General features: G+C 41.8%; 1 protein-coding gene across 6 annotated transcripts in view; it reads left to right on the top strand.

Moving 5' to 3' along the window:
* The window catches only part of ANO6 (anoctamin 6), a 182,486-nt gene that overhangs the window by 65,953 nt on the left and 94,644 nt on the right, over window positions 1-21,889 (top strand). For all 6 annotated transcript variants that reach the window (XR_012156788.1, XR_012156787.1, XM_073327998.1 and 3 more), the window contains exon 3: window positions 9,934-10,062. Coding sequence is in view for 4 of the 6 variants with exons in the window: in XM_073327998.1 (XP_073184099.1) it covers window positions 9,934-10,062 (129 nt within the window). In the remaining 2 variants the exon portion in view is untranslated. The remainder of the gene's footprint in view (window positions 1-9,933; window positions 10,063-21,889) is intronic.

Here is a 21,889-nt window from a genome sequence, read left to right as displayed (position 1 = left end):
TGCTATAGGGATTAGGGTGACCAGATAGGCAGTGTGAAAAATCAGGATACTTTTTTTGCAGGGGTGTGGGGAGCATAGTTGCCTATATAAGACAAAGCCCCTAATATTGGGACATCTGGTCACCCTAATAGGGATTTACATCAGCAGCAGATAAGGCCCAGTGTATATATAACCTGATGTCCAAGGCAGGCACATTTTTACTACAATGGTAAATTACTGAAGAGCAATTAATCTTGTGAAAGTTGTCCTCTGTAATTTCAAAGATAGTGTGAGCTTGGGTTTTCTGCCATAAAAATGCCAGCTGGACAAGTCATTCCTGCAGAGGGTCTTGTCACTTAGATCAGCTTCTCTTAAAATATTGTGCTTGTTCATGGTGTAGTAAAAGATAAATAAACAACATTCTTGGCTTTTACTAGTTCACTCATTTTTCTTCATTCTCATCTTTTTACTGACCTTCCATGCCTCCACCCACGGACCATTTGAGTGTCCTGAGAAACCGGTGTAAATGTAGACACATTTCACTCTGGCTAATGCCATGTGGCATTGTTTCCATGAAATTGGAGTACAGGCGTAAGCTACTGCTGAAGAATGCTCACTGCTAGAATGTTATCCTTTCATCTTCTGCTGGAGAAATCTCGTGCAGCTAGATTTCACATATGTATGACACTTGTATGACAAAACATTCAAATAGCATTCTGCACCAGAGAGGCACGGTGATCTAGAGCACAGGACCGAGAGTCAGGATGTCCTCAGTTCCCCTACAGGTTCTCACTCATTCGCCACATGGCCTTGGACCGTCACTGCCAGCCAAGTTATCCCAGACCTTGCTTGGTTGTTCAGGATAAACTCCCCCTTTATTTCCCTGTTCAGATTGCAGCTTTGTCCTGACAGTGAAAGAGCAAGGGCTGCTCGCCTGATACTCACTCACTTAGCAAGTAGATGGGAAGGAAGTGGAGAGAAATGGGGAGAGGGCGCAGCCCTGCCTAAGTGCCCCATAATTCACTTGCCATAGTAGCTAGTTAGGCTCACAGGGGCAGTAATTTACTAAATACAGAGCCAGAGAAGGGCAGAGGACACTGACTCTGAGTCACAATTTGTTGCTTTGTCTGGCTCCTAGGGCTCCTACACACCACTCTTTATTCAGGGCAATTGTTATTACAGGGTACAATTTCCGAAAGCACCTCAGTGAGTTAAGTGTCTAAATCACTTTTGAAAATGGAATGTAGGTTCCTAAATTACTTAGGTGCATTTGAAACATTTACCCACAGTCTAGCCCGTCACCTCTCATTTGGATTCCTTATATATAAAATGAGGATAACTGGTACCTATCTCACAAGAGTGTTGTGGTGATTGATTGATTGATTGGAGTGAACTGTATAGTGCTTTGAGTCTTCAAAACATGAAGTAATATGTGCTAAATGTAATTATTCACCAGGTAAAGGTATTGTTTCATACTGTTTAACGGTATTGATCAGTATCAGTCTGCTATGTATTAGGGCATTATTGTAATGTCAGACTGGAAGAGTGATATCTGCATCACTACTTAAAATGTATTAGCTGATTATGCTGAGGCTCTGAAAATTGGACCCATGATTATTTCTTCCCAAAGGGCTGTCAGATACAAAGGGCCTGTCTATAATCTTTGAGCTATATTAAGCTATTGATGTTTAGGCCGAACTCATTGAATTTGCAGCCCAGTTCAACTCATTTAATAATAGCCAGGGCTTAAATTCTTATAGAGTATTTCCTGGAGTCCCCCACACTCGTCCACTCACATGGTATAAAAACTCGGGGGTGGAGGGTTGAAAATATTTACCAGAGCTTTGTCTGAATTTAATCCCTGATAACAGTATTTTTAAGTGTCATCTTAACGGTTTTAAACCTGAAAATGAAAAGTAAGAGAGTATAATAATATAACATTATGGCTGAATAGATGAAATAACAACAAAAAATAAGATTCCAACAGAATTGTTAATTTAGCTGCATTACACAGATATGCTATTTTCTATTTTCCTCCTTTTTTCAATTAAATGTGTTGCTTAATCTGTTACTGTATGTTACAAAAGCTATCCAATAAAATATGTGGGATGTACAACACAATTGAGTTAGTGTGACTATTGGAACCTGAGTGTTTGCATTTCCCGATTTTTTTAACTTTGCAGCACTTAATATTACATTAATATAGATCTTTGTATTTCATAATTTTGATCTTATAACAAAATGATAAATACCCATGTTTAATCTGTTGTTTTAGTTTAACGCTTTATAAAGTGTGTAATGTGGAGAAAACTGGACACTATTTACAGTAGCTAAAAACATAAATTAAACAAAGGCTTCCCAGTGGGATTAAATTTGAAAAATGGGCTTTCAGTTATATTTTCACAACTGTGAACCCTTTGTGGACCTGGACTCACAAAGTTGCAATGAAATTGCTTAATCTTTCAGCTACATAAAAGGTGATATATATATGCATGCTACTGAAATGTAGGACACTGGGGAATGGCCAGCCTCTGCAGGCTTGTAGCGTTCTTGCCCCTCCCCATTATGATAGTCTGTATACTGTTACGTTCAAAAAAACCTCCACATTATTAAAAGAAAATTAGGTTGCAAAGTCAAGCACTCAAAAGTTAGGAAATAACAGATTTAAGGGTGCCCATGCAGCCTTCATTTGGCCCCTTTATATGTCTATCCTGCGTACTGAATGAGGTATGGGTCTTGTGGAAAAAGAAGTATGTGATCGTTAGGGCCGGTGTTTTCTGGAAATTGCTGCTGTTGCCATTATTTTTTCCAAAATGACTCTTCAATCCTGGAATCGCCGATCAGAGGGGGGAAAGGGTATCCAGGCTCATGTCGCCCTCCTCCCTCCCCCGATTTTTCTGGCCGGAGACACCTGACTCATCCCCAGGGTACAGGCCAGAAGCTGGAGGCTGGCTGCTGTTGAGACTCGTGGCCAACTTCTCCCCTCCTTACACAGGCCTGGGCTTAGCAAAACCTCTGTGGCGTTTCTCTTGGGCAGGCAGGGCACTTGGTGGTGGGGTCCAAAATGGCCGGATTAACTTTTTGTGGGCCTGGTGCCAAACATATTTGTGGGTCCCGCTGGGGAATGAAGGGGCCAGGGGCAAGAGCACAGCGGGCAGGGTGGATTTGATTTAAATCATGTTTTAAATCACTAGTCAGGAAGACTCAATTTAATCATGGATTTCTACATAAAAGTGCATTCTTGTTGGTTGTTATAACCTTAGTACATATTCTTCACAACTCAGAAATAGATGTAGGTTTCATTTTTACAAGGTACACACTATACATTTTTAAACAGAGTGATTTATTTTGAAAAATTTTCAGATGAGTTTTACAGCTATATCAGAAAATGAATGATTGTTTGGTTATTTCATTTACCAAAGATAATTGAAGCGGATATTTATGAAGTCATTGGGAGGTGAACTATCTCCAGTTCAACAGGTTAATCAATAATATTTGGAGGATTTTCTTGCCAGGCTGTATTAGGAGGAGAACATCACCAGACAGACATTTAAATTGTTTTATTTAACTGAAAGAACAATGTTTAGTATTCTGCATTTTTTTTCTTCAACAGCAAACATAATATTTTAACAAAAAAGCATATGTTCCTCGCTTCTCACATTTATCTCCAGACTTCTTCTCCTTGTCCAGATCTATTCCGCTCCCAACAGTCTTCTATCCATTGAACTTTTTGAAACTTTTCACTTTTAGAGAGAGGTAAGGGATTGACTCTGTGTACACAAATTTGCAGAGGGACAATAGAGTTGAGGTCTGTTATTTCTAACCTCTCTATATATTTATTTATTTATTTATTTAAAAACATTTTTGCTGTTAACAAGCATGTTACCTCTGGAGATACAAATCCACCGTTTGAGACCATCTTCTAGACCAGGGGTAGGCAACCTATGGCACGCGTGCCAAAAGCGGCACATGAGCTGATTTTCAGTGGCACTCACACTGCCCAGGTCCTGGTCACTGGTCCCGGGGGCTCCGCTGCCGGCCTGGGGCTCTGCAGCTGTCCCCAGCTGTGGCCCACTGGCCCCAGCCTGGGGCAGTGACGGGTGCAGACAGGGGCAAGAGGGACACAGCTCAGCACCCTCACCTTAAAAACTGTTCCAGTGCCACTGTACTGGGATATTTTTAAGTCCTGATTTGCTGCTTACATCACTATCATGGCACGTGGAACAGCGCACTGCATTTGATATTTGGATTAGAATGTACATGCAAGAACTGGGATCAGAATTTTCTGACCGATTTCAAGATTTCCAGTGATTTGGCCCAATGCTTTCTTTTCTAATTAAACCTGAAAAGTTCAACGAAAGCAACTTGGAATTGTCTGTATTTCAGTAGATGGGTGTTGAAGATTTTGAAATGCAGCTCATTCAGTTAAAAAGTTCAGAATTGTGGGCATCAAAGTTTGGAGATCTGCGAAGTGCACTTGAAGCTGCCGAGAGAGATCATGGCTTCTATTCTGACCTGCTGGATGTCCCTGTTCGAAGAAATTTTACTGTTTGAAGAAAATTGTGTTTGCAATGCTTTCAGCATTTGGATCCACATACCTGTGTGAGCAGGTATTTTCACACATTAAATCTGTCCTCTGTCCCTCTCCAAGCCGGTTAACAGCTGATCACTCAGAAGTCTGTGTGCAGCTTAAAGTATCCAAATACGTGCCAGACATTGGAAAACTCAGCAAGGAAAAGCAAGGGCAAGGATCACACTAAACTGATAAGATCTGCATTTTAATTTAATTTTAAATGAAGCTTCTTAAACATTTTAAAAACCTTATTATCTTTACATACAATCCTTTAGTTCTATATTATAGACTTATAGAAAGAGACCTTCTAAAAACATTGAAATGTATTACTGGCATGCAAAACCTTAAATTAGAGTGAATAAATGAAGACTCGGCCCCCCACTTCTGAAAAGTTGCCGACCCCTGTTCTAGACTGAGCACTGAGTCCCATTGGGTAGATAGAAAGATTAACCTAAATAATCTATACAGAAGCCTGTGGAACCCGCTAAGATTGGGTCCCTAATGCATGAACTATTAGAACTCATTTACAAAGCTTTTCTTAAACATTACATGAATATATTGTCTCAGACTATAGAATTAGAATTTATAATCCCTATTCCATAATGAGATATAATGTATCTTAATTAAGACTATCTTTAGATCGGGATTTTTTTTTATTTAAATCAGATTTTTGAGGGAAAAAGCCTATTTTTTATTTTTTTAAAAAAAAGTCATTGATTTTTATCCACCCTGACAGTGCGGCATGGAGGGGGAGCGGGGGGGGAAGGATTGATCCCCAGCTGGAGCGAGGCAGGGGCCAGGGGCAAGATGAGCACAGTGAGGCATGGGGGGAGGATTAGTCCCTGCTGACTGGAGCAAGGCCCTATGTGGGCAGGGGCCAGGGGCAAAAGCACAGCGGGATGGGAGCTAGGGTTGGTCCCTGGAGCAAGGGAGGGGCTGGGGGTAAACTGCAAGCGCAGCAGGGCTAGGGAGGGGGTAAACAGGCTCTCCCCCACCTCTGCCGACATAGAGCAGGTACCTACCTTCTCCCTGGTTCTAGCCCATTCTCTTCATCTCTCCCTGCACTGAGCTGAGGGTGCACTGAGCACAGGGCTGGGGGTGCAGAGTCTAGGAGGGAGTTATGGTGCAGGAGCAGGCTGGGGGAGGTCTGGCCAGGAGCTTGGGTGAAGGAGGGGGCTCAGGGTTGGGGCAGGAGGTTGGGGTGTGGAGTGCTTACCTGGGCAGCTCCCATTTGGTGCGAGGGGTGCAGGTTGGAATGTGGGAGGGGGTGCAGGAGTCAGGACTGGGGGCTGGCGGTGTGTGTGCGGAGGGGGAGTGCAGCAGTCAGGGCAGAGGGGTGGGGGTGCTCCCAGGCTCCTGCCCTGAGCAGATCACGGCAGGGGACTGGAGGGGGTATGCCCTGATTCCACCCCCTTCCCCAAGGTGCCGCCGCCACCGCCACCACCACCACCTCTTCTCCACCTCCTCTCCTGAGTGGCAAGCGTGCTGCAGCTCCACTCTTCCCCCTCCCTCGCGCTGGCAAACAGCTGTTCGGCGGCAGGGCAAGGGGGAGGGGCGGGAACACAGCACACTGCGGGAAGAGGCAGGGGAGGAGCTTGGCTGCCGGTGGAGCCTGCCCTGCTGCAGCAGGAGCCCCAGGAACTAGCAGCACTAAGCTTCTGCCCCCAAATTTCTTCTCCCCAAAGGAGAAAGTGGGCTGGCCGCGGCCCCTTTGGAGCGTGGGCCCGGCTCCATGGCACCATGGTAAATCCGGTACTGGGCGCTGGGCTCCCTCGCCATGCTGCAGAGCGGACAGCGCTTGCACCTACTCGGCAGTGTCTACAGTGCCTCTCCCCTGCTTCCCTCCCCTGCACACAGCTGGCTCTTCCCACCACACAGCTGGCTGTAGGCTGTCAGTGCCCAAGGTCTGTCCCTCTCACCTGCACATCTGGCTCACCCCAGCACATAGCTGGCCTGGCCTAGCTCTCAGTGTCCAGCATCTGTCCCCCACCTCTTCTGTACAGCTGTCTCCTGTCCCCTTCCCCCAGCTGTAAAGGATTACATATTGCTCATGTTTGTAGATACATGTATTTTTTGTGTCACTATCATTCCTATCTGAAATTTCCAAAATATACAGCTTTGAAAATCTGAAATTACTCTGTTTTCATTGCTGGAAAACTGATCCTAGTGATCATGTAATTAAAGTCTGCATCATAATGCATGTGCATAAGGGGGCCAAATTAAGGTGGCATGGGCAACCTTAAATCCAGCATTTCCTAACTTTTGAGAGCTTAATTTCGCAGTCTAAATGACTTTATTTTAACATTGGATTTTTAATGTAATTTCCTATTAAAACAAACAAAAATTCTGTTATGTGCAACTGTAACAATCCCCCCCATTATTCATCATCGTAAGAGTCTGAATGCTGTCCATTCAGCATTGCAACATGGACCACTTGAGCTACAGGACCAAGCCAGCCAGCAGTTTGAAAAAGCTTTTTGCCTAGGGGAGGGCATAGTCTGCTGGGCCATGTGTTGGGTCCAAGGGGGAGAAAGAGGGGAATGATTGGCAGAAGTCTGACCTGGCTTTCTTCCCTTTTCCCCCACTCCCACTGCAACAGCAGCTACAGCAGCTCACCTCAATAGCATTTTCAGTGTAGTGTCTGCTGCTGCTTCGGTGGGGGTGAACGCCCAGATCTACTGCCAGAATTTTCCTGGGGAACACAAGTGAGAAGAGGGAAATAGTGATTTTCAACAGTTTAAATCTCAGTAAAACCTGAACAGAATTTCATGGGACAAAGAAAAGGCTCTTCTCTAACCTGAGGGCTTTCGTAAGGCCTTCTGCAAACGACAGAGGTGTTAGAACTTCTCTTTAAAAAAATGGCAAGAATCTTTTTATAATGGACAGCGTTTGGCTACCTAAATATACGGGTCACTTCTATCTTCCCCTTTCTATTATAGACTTAGATACATGAGTCCACTGTAAATATGAGCATAGAGGTTGGCCCATTTAGTATTTGTCTTTGTCCCATAAGTAACAGGGATGTTGTAAATTCTTTTTAGTATGATTGTTATATTTAGAACACCTGGTTGCTGACTTGATTTTAGTCATTTTAGTCTTTCCCAAATTCATATTGTTTCGTTTTTTAAAATGCAAATGATAGTGTAGTTGTCAAGGTAGAATCAGTATGATAAAAATACAAATCCAGTGTCTAACATCGCTCCACTTTTTGTTTTAGTTCCAAGAAACGTAATAAGCTGCAAAAGTATGATCAGGTTCTGCTTCAGTAGAAAAGAGGGTGCTAATTAAAAAACAAAACATAACTATTTTACAGTAATTTGATATTTTAACTCCATGCTAGGATGTAGTCGTCATGCAGCTAAGCCCAATTACGAGACATTTAAAATAGTCTGGAGATAACACTAGCAGTGCTGCATTTTATATTTAAAACTACAGCTGTTGCAGACAATCCTTGAATGGCCAAGTGGGATGATCTAATAGGTCTGCTTCAGCTCTAACTCCTATAATTCTAAGAAATGACAACTGCTGATTGATTTGATTCAAATAGATACTCTGTGTCACGGCAATAATCTAAAGATGCTGGATGTCAAGAAGTTTTAAACGTTAATTATCCCAAACCTTTGAAGTCTGGAGTAATTTATAACAGTTGTATCTAAACACGTTAGTAATAATAGGTAACATTACCATTCAAACAACAGTGAGTAAAGCCATACCTTTGTACCCCTGTTTGTTGTTTAGAGATTTATTTTGCTTAAAGAGAAAGAATATAACCTTACCTTGCCTCATACAAGCCGTTACTTTCATATCAGGGTCAAAATAGGAAAGGCGGGGAAAGAAGTCCTTGTTTTCAGCAGTTTTGCAAGCTTTTAGGAATACATATCTTCTCTCATACAACTTTGGGCCAGATCCCAAACTGGAATAAGTTAACATAGTTCCATTGACTTCAGTGGAGCTATATCAGTTTACAGCAGCTGAGGATCTGGCTCAGTATCACGAACACCTTCCAGTTTAACCGAAGTCACACAGACACCCACTTCTTCAAACTGGGTAGGAATTCTAATGACATTAAGGTTTAGTTGTTAACAAAATGGATGTGAGGATGAGCATTATTAAGGATACGATTTCATCATGGAGATCACGGATTCCGTGACTGTAAGAGACCTCTTCAGCTTCTGCTGCACGCAGCGGCGGGAGCCCCACAGCTCTCAGTCCCCCTCTCCGGGGCTCGGGCTTCAGTCCCAGCCCCAGCGTTCAGCCCCTCCCTCCCCTGTTGTTTTTAGTAAAAGTTACAGGCAGGTCACTGGCTTCCATGAATTTTTGTTTATTGCCCACGACATGCCTGTGACTTTTACTAAAAATAATCGTGACAAAATCTTAACCTTAAGCATTATTACACATGGTGATGCCCACAAGTATTCCCACAAGCTAACTGCAAAAACGTAACTCCAGCATTCAAATTTCTCCATCAAACCCATCATCAATTGTGCCTAAAATGTCATACACATGAATTAACACATTAAGATGTTATTAGTGGATATGACAATCTATCCTATGTTCCTCTAGGGACTGGGTGATGGTTTATGGATATATTAATCTTTTTTATTTTGGCATATATTATAAAGTGATGGATGTGTGGCGTTTAACAGTGTTCTGTGCCTGCTGAGATTTTGCTAATAAAAATAAGAAGTATATCCACATGGGATGCGTTACATTTTGTGAATGCATTTGCACTATGGCCGTGTCCTCCTCTGGTTCAGGGTTGTGCACGTGGCACTGGTTCTTATGGATATTAGTGTATATGGAGCCATGAAAGGATTTTTCAGTTGTTGAGAAGCTCAGACTTCTGGAAAAGTCTCTGGGAAAGATGGGAAGTCAGTTACTGTGAGAGTCCCTGCAGGAACCAAAATGTTTTATAGCAAGGATCTGTAACAGTATATCACAATGGTATGTAAATTACTTGACGGATGCCTTATTTGGTAATCACAGTATGCATCCGGTGAAGTGAGCTGTAGCTCATGAAAGCTTATGCTCAAATAAATTGGTTAGTCTCTAAGGTGCCACAAGTACTCCTTTTCTTTTTGCGAATACAGACTAACACGGCTGTTACTCTGAAACTTGGTAATCATACTGTCACCTAAGCTCCTTCCATTGCCATATTTGCAAGAGTTAATCTGCAATTTTTGAAGGAGAAAATTAGGTAGAAGTTCTGCTGTCCTTATGTCTTACAGAGACTTGTATCTTTACAAAAGGGAACAGTATGATCCTGAGTTTTGTTGCTACTGTAACTTGTTTCTGCTCCTCAATTTCTGTACATAGTCAACTAACAAAAAGAACTGGCTTGTATAGATCTTCATATTTAAAATGTTCTGCACTCCTTACAGGCAGAGTTTGATCAAAAACCTGACTCCTTGTTCTTTAACGATGGCCAACGAAGAATTGACTTTGTTTTGGTGTATGAAGATGAGAACAAAAATGAGAATCGCAAGAAGAGTGTGAATAAAAAGCAAATGGTAAGGTGTTTCTCAGTTTCTGTTTCATGAAGGCATTGGTCATAATTAGCATGGAAAAAATAATTGATTTTTTTCAGTTCAGGCCAAACTGAAAGCTGGGGGAGAGAGGAGGGGAATTGTTTCAGGTTGATCCGAACCTAAAAAAAAAAAAAACCAAAAAAATTGATTTTTTTTTTTTGCAAACGAAATGTTTGACCCAAAACTAAATTTTATTTCAGTTTTTCATTTTGTTTTGGGCCATTTTTTTTTGGTGTTTTCACCTTTTTTTTTTAATTATCTAAATTTCAAAACAAAACACCATTTTGAAAGGAAAGGTCAAAATGAAATGTTACAAAATGTTTTGACTTTTTCAGTATTTTTTTCTTTTTTTTTTTTTTTTGGCTGAAATTATTATCTAAATGCAGTTTGGCAAGTAGTATCAGTGCCCCTGAAAACTGCATATTTCAGTGAATTTACTATTTGCCAAAAAATGTCACCCAACTCCATAGTTCAGGGTGAAGCCAGACTTGTATTTTAAGCACTATTTCTATCTTCTCTCACTTTTGTTTCGGGTAACCAATCTGTCTTTCAGGGAATTTGGAAAGAGTAGGAATAGAGATGTTTATATGTTGCTTGGTCAAAAATTACATGTGTTTTCCCTGTGGTTCATAATTTTTCAGCCCACATGTTCTCAGCAGCAGCAAGTTTTCTGAACTCCAACTTTCACTCATAAATACTGGTTTTTAGGCAGTGAGGAATAGGGCAGTTTTAATTCACAGACCACTTCCCTTGAGAGAACAATCAAGGAATCATTATTGTTGTAGGCTGGCTCCTCTAGCTTCGGTGCTAGCCTGACGTGCCCCACCATTAATCCGCTCAAGGCTATGCCTTCACAAAGGAAATCCCCATCACCCCCATAGGGACAGCTTTAGCAGAAAGCAACCAGAAGTGGGGCCAAGGATCTGGCCTTGAATGTGAGGGATTATCATAAACTCTGGGATTAGTGTGAGCTCCAAGATTGAGCTCCCAGATGGCTCAGAGCTTGGGGCCAAGCTTGCAGCTGGAGGTCCATTTGTGCACTTCACAGGATTAGATTTCTGTGACGAAAGCATCAGCATCTGGAATGCTCTGGGGCGTCATCACTGACTTGATACATATTAAGGATCACTAGGGGTAGTAAATGATTGGCAGAGAACTGGGGAGTTCTGAAGGACCAGGATTTGGGGGGATATGGAGGAGGGGATAATTTGGAGAACAGTTGTGGGGGCCACGGAGAGGAATGGGAAAGAGAAGGCATTGCTGGGAGTTATAGGGAAAACATGGGTGTTAAGAGTGGGTGGGAGGAAGAACATAGAAACAGGAATGCCAGACTGGATCAGATCCAAGGTTCATCTAGTCCAGTATCCTGCCTCTGACAGTGGCCAGAGCTACTTGCTTCAGAGAAAGGTGTACGAACCCTGCAGTAAACAGTTTTTCAATAATGTACTCCAAATATAAGTCTCATCTTGGTCTCTAATAGTTAGAGACTGGCTTAAACCCAGGAGCACAAGGTTTAATAGCCCTTCCAAAGTTTTAGTCATCATTAATGATGACAACTCTGGATTTTCTTCATAACTGTATAAATACCCAATTATACCTACTGGCATCTTGTCAAGTTCTTGGCCTTAATGACTTCCTATGGCACTGAATCCTACTGTCAAATTACACATTGTGTGAAAAAGTATTTCCTTTGATCAGTTCTGAATTACCCACTTTTTAAATTTTTCCCTTCTTCTTCTGTTATGAGACAGGGAGAACAGAAGTTCCTGATCTGCCTTCTTGATATCATTTATTATTTTATATGCATATATAATGACCCTCTTATTCTTTTTCTTTCCAATGTAAACAACCCCAATCTTTTAAATCTTTATATGAGAGTTTTTCCAGGCCTTTAATCATCCTTGTCGCTCTTTTCTGCACCAAGGAGAAATAGGATGTTAAAAAGAATAATCTTGACTAGGGCAGGGGCACAAAGAGAGAGAGAGCAGATTGTCACTTCCTATATCCTCTCTCCTCACAGTCCTTTGCCCCAGCAAGAGCTGGTCAAAAAGTTTCAAATTCCAAGTTTTCAACAAGAAAAAAAGGACAATTTTTTCATGAAAATGTTCATGAAAAATTCATCCTATTTTTCAATGAACTCCAACCTCAACATATTTTAAGGTGTATAACATTTACATAGATAAAGTTTTCAGCATTAAATGTATGCACATAAGAAAGGGATCAGGACAGAATACAAAAGGGATAAACCTGAGATGTGGAGGGAGATAAATGGGTCATTGAGACAGGAGGCAGGGCCCTCTTCCCACTTTGCCTTAAAGCCTATGCTCTAATCTGTTTCATCCATTTTTCCCACTTCACAAGCCTGCTGCTCCAGAACACCCGTTTCTCAGACACACACAAATGTACTCCAGCAACACCATACCTTCCGTACTCTTCTCTCTGTGTCCCTCCCCCAGCAATACTATTCCCCTAATACTTTCTTCTCCCATGTCACCCCAGTAGTCTGATCCTCCACCATGATCCCCTGCAATATGTCAGCTTCCTATTCACACCAATGTCTTGTTAGTGCACAGTAGGAATAGTGCTATTGAACTGCTACAGAGAAAGGTCAAACATGGTTATTTAATTTCTTCAGTATGCCCAACTGCAGATTTTGTTGATAAAGATATCTAGAACCAAGAGAACATTTCCAGCCATACTATTACAGCACATAGGCATCGTAGGTCACATTTTAGTCCTGGACTCCTTGATATTGTCCCTTTTTTTAGGATTATGTAGACGTACCTACACTTGAAAGGTGCATTTTAACACATACTTCACTCTTGTTCTGAGCAATGTTTCTCTCTTAAATCTTTGAGTTCTAAGAGACTCTGCTGGAAACGGGCAAGGATACAACACAATACCAAAAGCAGCAGGTTTATGAATAATGACTTGCCTTAGGGAAAAGGAGGAGTAGAAGTAAAAAGCCATGTAGCTAGATGGGTTGATATTCACTGCACAGTATTGCAGTTGGCATTGCTGAGGCAGCCATAAGGAATGTCATTAGTGGTGTTTAATAGAGTACAACAGTGGGTGGATGTAGCTTTACACATGGTCACAAGTACCAAAATGAAGTGGAGAGGTAATTAAAAACAAACAGCTGCCCTTTTGGAAACATTGTCATATCAATTACATTTTTATGTTTTTGTCTGTCATTTTGGTCAGAGTCCAAATGTATTTTTTTAAAATGAGTGTCTTGTCCAAATAGTGATGAAAATTAAACATGTGCAATAAATTATTAGTATTTTATTATGTAGATAAAATTAACCCTTGAATTATCAGACCAGTAAGATTATCAGTATTCTGCTAGGTGTTTTCCATCCATAAAAGAAGGTGCAGTCCGTGTCCCCAGGGGCTTACAATCTAAGGCCCCTTCCTGTCATTTGTTGCGTGTGCACAGACTGCTGTGCCTCTGTGGAGCCCAGGTGAAGTCAGTGGGGCTCTGTGCATGCAGTAGTACACCTACATATTATGAATTGCAGGACCAGGGTCCATAGGACACAAAAAGAGGGGATAGTGGGTACAAGTGGCCAAGGTGGAGACTAGCCACTTTTTGATAATTTTATGATGACATGATCTGAGGGAGTGTAGAGGGTGTATTTTCCATTATTTTTATATATAATATGCTGTTTCCAGTTACAGAATTGCAGAGAGTATTGAGACCAAATTCGACACCACTTCATTTCATAAGCAAATTCTGTATAGACATGTAAAACTTCCTGTTTCCTTCCAAGTAATGCACTGGATTTTCTCTGGGTCTTACTGCAGCCTCCTATTAGGAAGAGGAGAGAGAAGAAGCAAAGAAATAAAGGGAGTTAGAGTAATTGAAAATGGTGGGTGGAGAATAAAACAAAAGTTTCTGTAACTAAGAGGTGGAAGGGAAGATGGTGTATTTATTTGTTGTGCAGTTTTGCAGCCGTGGAAAATACTAATAAATAGAAAATGTAATGACAGAATTAGCATTTTGGCCTATCAGAATTCCCAGAAAGATGTGAAAATATTTTATGTGTAAAGATTTTATTTGCCTTGGAGTAATCTCAAATCTTTTTATGTTGTCTTTTACAGGCACTATTGCTTATTTGTTTATATTTTCTTTTGGGGCAAATTGACTAGTACTTTTATGATGAAATACTATTACTAGTAACCAAAATAGGAAATGTTGTCATTTACAATCAACTTTAAATACTGCATACTTCACTGTCTGTCCCTGATTAATAATAAACTGAAAAAAGCCAAACTTTATATACAGCACATTGTGCAATTCAAGGTGCTTAAAGACTGAAAGTTTTCTTGTTTGTACTACTCTTTCTTTGACTCCCCTGGCAACTTTATATACCTGTTAGCCAGGTGTTTATTGTGTACAGAGCTTTAGAACTCTGGTTTATTGAAGAGTAATAGATCCAAAGGGGTCTATTCTCCTGGGGTGAAATTGTGGCTTCATGGAATAAAATAGAAAAACTCCCATTGACTTCAATTGAAACAGGATTTCACCCTTGATAGGTAAGGATAAGATCTACTAGGACAAGTTCTGGCATGAATTGCACTCCACACAACCCTATTTTGTGACATGTAAATAAGGGCAGAAATTAGCTCATTGACTCATTAAAATTAATGAGAGTTAGGATCCATATATTCAGAAGTGGTCACTGATTTAAACCCAGTGGCCTTCAAGCTTCAACTCCCAGAATGCCTCAAAGATTCACCCCATGTTTCAGGTTTGTCTCCTCAAATGGTTCATCAACAACCTCCTTGCCCAACTGGGTAGACCTTCTTCCATCCTCGCACCAGTTATTGTCCATGGATAGGAGGAATACAAAGTACCTTGACCCGCAGCGAGTCAGGGGGAAGCTCTAGATCAGTGTTTCTCAAATGCAGCCACTGTGGCCACATGTGGCCACCAGGGGCTTTTCTTGCGGCCACAGCCTCACGGGGGGGAGAGGAGGGGAGGGAAAAGTAGCGGCCCTTCCCCCTCCCTGTTGCTCCTGGATGTATTTCCTTGGTGTTGGTTGCTGGGGCCGCCAACGGGGGTTGGGCCGACACCTGGGGCACAACACTGGAGGAGCTGGCAGTCGGTGAATTCCCCACCTTCCCGGGGTGGTGGGGCTCAGACTTGGGGCTTCAGCCCTGGGCCCTGGCTGCGTGGCAGCAGGCACTGGCCTCCAGCTGCAGGGCTTCAGGCTCTAGCCCCTGGCTGACTCCCCTTCCAGATATCCAGGGCTTAATTTGTCCACAGGCTTGGCCGGGGTGAGTAAGTCTACTGTGAAAAGTGCTATTTGTATGTTGGTTAATATCGCTTTTCACAGCAGACGTACTAGCTAGCAGTAAAAAAATTACAATGATTTGGATGTATCTATGGGCATATTTATTTGTTTTTCCTAAAGCTAATTAAATACTTTAGGAAAAAGTATGAGAGCGGTCACCAGCAAAAGTTGGTGGGCACTCTCTGAGGCCACCAAAAATTTGTCCTGAGAACCCCTGCTCTAGATAGATTGGAAGAGGTACAGTCTTGGAAACCAAAAGAAAACATTCATACTCCCTGTCTCCTGCAGTAATTTCATTGAAGATACTCTGACAAGCCAGGGCTGGGGGACCCTAGGAGGAGCTCTCAAGGGGTGGAGTACAGGTACTGTCAGGAACTCAGCTGGCTCCAGGCATGATCACCTAGCACCCCACTGAGCTCAGCAGAGATCATTAAACCCTCACCATTTAAGCCTTGAAGCAAGAGCTGCACAGTGGCTGCTCTATGCCTGCAGCTGTGCCAGACCTGCTTCCTGTACTGTACCTTGCTCTAACCTATGCCTGCTACAGTTCTAGCCCTCATTCCTATCGTGCTCACAATTTCTGATTACTGGGTTCCAACCATTGTCTTAGAATTTCCTGACCATGACTTTGGCTTCTGACCTTGGTTCTGTGATGACTGCTGGCTCCAACCATTGGTTGGACCTCTGACCACGCCTCTGGTTCTACCCTCTGATTCTTCTCCACCCAGTAGGCCACACTGCCTACATCCCATTGTAGGACAGTTGTTTAGGTAGGAAGATGGCAGAACTGAATGATCAGAGAATGAATTTGTAATGGAAAAAATCAGCCTGGTCAAGGGATTTTCACCAAAGTCACTTTGCAGTGCGATAGCTCAGTAGCTCCACATCCCTAATAATTCTAATGGGATTTCATGAATATAACTGAGGGCGGAAATTGACCCATGTTAATTTTAGGGCTGTCAAGCAATTAAAAAAAATAATCGCACCATTAATCACGCTGTTAAACAGTAATAGAATACCATTTATTTAAATATTTTTGGATTTTTCTACATTTTCAAATATATTGATTTCAATTACAACACAGAATACAAAGTGTACAGTGCTCACTTTATATTTGTTTGATTGCAAATATTTGCACTGCAAAAAACAAATGAAATAGTATTTTTTCAGTTCACTTAATACAAGTACTGTAATGCAGTCTCTTAATCATGAAAGTTGAACTTACAAATGTAGAATTATACACAAAAAATAACTGCACTCAAAAATAAAACAATGTAAAACTTTAGAGACTACAAGTCCAATCAGTCCTACTTCTTGTTCAGCCAATTGCTCGGACAAACAAGTTTGTTTACATTTGCAGGAGATAATGCTGCCCGCTTCTTGTTCACAACGTCACCTGAAAGTGAGAACAGGCATTCGCATGGCACCATTGTAGCCAGTGTTGAAAGATATTTACATGCCAGATGCGCTAAAGATTCATATATCCCTTCATGCTTCAACCACCATTCCAGAGGACATGCTGATGATGGGTTCTGCTCTATAATGATCCATAGCAGTGCAGACCAACACATGTTCATTTTCATCATCTGAGTCAGATGCCACCAGCAGAAGGTTGATTTTCTTTTTTGGTTGTCTGGGTTCTGAAGTTTCTGCATCAGAGTGTTGTTCTTTTAAGGCTTCTGAAAGCATGCTCCACACCTTGTGCCTTTCAGATTTTGGACGGCACTTCAGATTCTTAAACCTTGGGTCGAGTGCTATAGCTATCTTTAGAAATCTCACAATGGTGCCTTCTTTGCGTTTTGTCAAATCTGCAATGAAAATGTTCTTAAAACAAACAACATGCTGGGTCATCACTCGAGACTGGTATAACATGATATATATGGTAGAATGCAGGTAAAGCACAGAGCAGGAGACATACAATTCTCCCACAAGGAGTTCAGTCAGAAATTTAATTGTGTTGTTTTTTTAACGAGTGTCGTCATCAGCATGGAAGCATGTCCTCTGGAATGGTGGCCAAAGCATAAAAGGGCATATGAATGTTTAGCATATCTGGCACGTAAATACCTTGCAATGTCAGCTACAAAAGTGCCATGCGAACATCTGTTCTCATTGTCAGGTGACACTGTAAATAAGAAGTGGGCAGCATTATCTCCCGTAAACGTAAACAAACTTGTTTCTCTCCGCAATTGGCTGAACAAGAAGTAGGACTGAGTGGACTTGTAGGCTCTAAAATTTTATATTGTTTTGTTTTTGAGTGCAGTTATGTAACAAAAAAATCTACATTTGTAAGTTGCGCTTTCACGATAAAGAGATTGCACTATGGTACTTGTATGAGGTGAATTGAAAAATACTATTTCTTTTATTTTTACAGTGCAAATATTTGTAATAAAAATAATAAAGTACAGTACAGTACACTTTTTGTATTCTGTGTTGTAATTGAAATCAATATATTTGGAAATGTAGAAAAAATCCAAAAGAAATTTCAATTGGTTTTCTGTTGTTTAACAGTGCAATTAAAACTGCAATTAATCGCAATTTAGTTTTTTTAATTACAATTAATTTTGAGTTAATCGTGTGAGTTAACTGTGATTAATCAACAGCTCTAGTTACTTTGTATGTATTAGTAGCATGATTAGGTAAATTGCAGGGGGGGGCTTTCCTCTTCATGGCTTAGCCCTCTGGCCAAGTCACCGTGGTGTCCCCCAGGGTAATAACACTCTCCTTCCTAACTGTCTCTGGCAGTCCCTAAATGGGCTGCACACCTACCATGCCATTCCGAAACTGGCTTTTAGGGGAACTCTGGCCTGCACTCTAATCCAGTTTCCAGTCCAGGTACCCTAAACCCAGCAGCTCTGCGCTTTATTCTCCAAGCCCTTACTGCTGTTCCCTGGACTGCTTCCTACCTTAGCTAATACAGGCTCCTGCTCTTCCTCCTTGTGTCAAGGACTATATCTGTAGGCCAGGTCTCTGTTGCCAGCTCCCTGGCTTTATAGAAGCCATGCCTGTTTGTGCCCAGCTGAACTTCTTCACCAGTTAAGCCTCATTGCGTTCTAGCTCCACCTTCAGGAGCTAATTGGCCTCTCTTGCCTATGTTAACTCCTACAGGGCTAGTGTGGGGTGAATGACCCATCACAATTCACCTTCCCTAGCTGCATCCCCATGTGCTTCTGTGTCTTTGCAGTATAGTCGAAACCAAAAGTCAGAAATGCTGAAATACTATGAAGGAAGCCTGTTCTCATACGATTTCCAGACAAATTTATCAGACTCGGAAGGGGTTGATAAGCTTCATATAAGCATCTGAACTTGAACTCTGAGCCCTTTGAAGTTTACCTGAAACTAACATTACAAGCACTGTTGAAAATCAAAACAATTTAGGACTAGATGCCAAACTCCAATGGGTGGAGTGCATTTCCAGTAAATTTTATAACTATCTGAGGGTGTGCTAATTTTTGTGTGTGTCTGAGATTAAAATTTCTCCCATGAAGTATGAATTTAAATCCCCGCAATTGATGTGCTCAGTTTAGTCCCCATGAACTATTTTCATCTACAAGTCATTAGAGTTTCAGTAAGTGTTCCAATATGCCATTTTTTTTCCTGCTGGGATCCTTAAATAGCTTGTATTTGAAAACTAATGAGGCAGCAATAGAAAGGTAAATTCAAAATAAATTAACAGATAATGTGGTTTTAGTCCCAGTCCAATTTACATTGAAAGACTCTCATTGACTTCAGTGGGAGTTGGATCAGAACCATCGTTTCTGATCTTGGTCACCAATGAAGATAAAACAATCTGTGCTTTATAAAAATAATTTTAAAAAAATCTTTATCCAGGCAACAAAGAAACAACCTACAGCAAATATTTGATGTTCAGCAATTTCTACAGAAAGTTTACAGAGAACTCTAGATTAGCAGGATATGAGAGGTTTGTTTTCGTAAGTAAACAGTCTTTTTCTAAATTGTTCCTGCTAATCAAATACAATTCATCTAATTTAGTTTAGCTACCTGACAAACAGAAAATTGGTTTGAACAATTTAAAAAACCAACATTACTTCTTCCTTTGTTTTTGAATGTGTCATGCCTGAAGAAAGGGAACAATATCTGTGTTATTAAAATAAACACTGCAAACAAATATGATATTTGAGGTCCATTTTATGCAATTGCTTGGGTCTGCAAAAGGCAGCAAGCTACATAAACTGTTTGTTTGCCAAGATTACCTATCTTGCAGTGAAGTAAGAAAGTTGAAAGAGCCCATTAAGTTAAGGGAGAAGGGCAACCACACCTGTTCTGCAGTCTGGTGGAGAGATTTGTTTGGCAGGGCTGAGGGTAGTAAGGAACTTCTGGAAATAAGGTCTCTATTCATGTGGCAACCCTACTCGTATCCTGCTCCCACTTTCTTGCCTCACCTACTGGGGCAGGAGAGAAATCAGGAATTATAAGTGGGCAGCTCCATGGGGCGATGGGTCCAGAACTAGTTTCTTTCCAAGTACAATTATTATAAATTATCATTGACAGTCAGGGTGGAGTCAGCAGTGTTACCAATCCCAAGTGTTCAAAAATCATGAGTTAGGCCTGCAGAAATCATGAGATTGGCTTAAAATTTATATATATATTTAATATGAAAAAACTCTATTGTATAGGGTTTCTTTTTTCTTTGCCTTCAGGTTTCTGAGCCTTTACGGTACACTCACTTCACATTTTCAAGCTTTAGTCTTGCAACTATGAGCAATAGAATCTGACTTTTTTTAATGAAAAAAACGAAGCAGAGAATCTCTTGATGCCAGAAGCAACAGCTTTAAGAAAACTGCCCAATAAAATCATGAAAGATGGCAAAAATGAGATTGGAGGGTTGGTTGTTCTATTCTCCCCCCACCCAACTACCAGTGGGGTGCCTTAAGCCTGATGAGCCCATGTTCTCTTGGTGACTGACAGATCTCCCTCTGATGTTCTGAAGACCAAATTAACTTGTGGAACTCATTGCATGCTATCATTATTGAAGAAAATGGACTAGCAAGATTTTTTTTAAAAAAGGATTAGACACATGTAAATAACCACAGTATCAACATTTACATTATCTAGAAAAAAAGAGACTTTCTGTCTTTGTGCTTCATGTATTAGTCAAATGACAGCAGGAATCAAGAAGAAATATGACTAAGATGAGACATCATAAAAAGATTAAAATAATAGTATAAAGAAGATAGTTCTATTGTTCTCCTTGTCTCATAACACACAAACAAAGGGATGAATAGTCCATTAAATTTTTTAAAAGTTGGAAATTCGAAACCAATAAAAGGAAATACTTTTTTTCACACGTGGGATTAAACTGTAGAATGTGTTACCACAAGAAATTGTTGAGTCCAAGAATTGAATAAGTTCTTAAAAGGGATTGGATATTTATAGGGCTGTCAAGAATATCCAGACTTATCATAGTTAATGCTAACAAAAATTTTGTAAGAGATTTTAAACCTCAGGGTTTAAATCAGGGGTGGACAAACTTTTTGGCCCGAGGGCCAGATCGGCATCACAAAATGTATGGAGGGTCGGGTAGGGAAGGCTGTGCCTCCCCAAACAGCCTGGCCCCCGCCCCATAGCCGCCCCCTCCCACTTCCTGCCTTCTGACTGCCCCCCTCAGAACCCACGACCCATCCAACCGCCCCTGCTCCCTGTCCCCTGACTGCCCCGACCTTATCCACAGCCCAGCCCCTAAGCACCCCCTGGGACCCCATCCCCTATCCAACCCTCCCTGTCCCATGACTGCCCCAACCCCTATCCACCCCACCAACCCCTGACCTCAGAACCTCTGCCCATCCAACCGCCCCCTGCTCCCTGTCCCCTGACTTCCCCCACCCAGAACATCCAACCACCCCTTGCTCCCTGTCCCCTGACTGCCCCCAGGATCCCCTGCCCCTTACCCAATCCCCCCGCTCCCTGCCCCCTTACCATGCTGCTCAGAGCAGTAGGAGCTCACAGCCCCGCTGCCCAGCAGGAGCGGTGGGCCAAAGTGCTGGTGGCATGGCAGGCTGAGGCTGTGGGGGAGGGGGGCAGTGGGGGAGGGGTCGGGGGCTAGCCTCCCCAGCCGGGAGCTCAGGGGCCGGATGTGGCCCACAGGCCGTAGTTTGTCCACCTCTGGTTTAAACCAATCTCTAACTATTAGAGATTAGGATGAGACCTAAATTGAAGGCAGATTATCCAACATCAGCCCGCTGTGGAGTTCTTAGACCTTCTTCTGAAGTATCTGGTACTGACTTCTGTCAGAAACAGGATACCTGGTGGATCTTGGATCTGAGCCAGTATGCCAATTCCCATGTTCCTATCAAGGTTCTGATTCTGCTTCCAGTTTAGTCAATAAGAGTTTTGCCATTGGTTGTTGGAGCAGGACTGGATGTTATGTACAGAGGTTACAGCTGGATGCAGAGTGCCAGAGTAGGTGGATATAGGCGGTTCTTGTTTGAGAAGCTTTGAGATCGGAAGTCCTTAAGCACAGGACAATACAAACAACTAAGAATATGGTCTGG

This window comes from Lepidochelys kempii, chromosome 1 (assembly GCF_965140265.1).
Source record: "Lepidochelys kempii isolate rLepKem1 chromosome 1, rLepKem1.hap2, whole genome shotgun sequence".
Lineage (NCBI taxonomy): Eukaryota > Metazoa > Chordata > Testudines > Cheloniidae > Lepidochelys > Lepidochelys kempii.
Note: the sequence above shows the minus strand (reverse complement) of the source record. Positions and strands in the feature narration are given on the sequence as shown.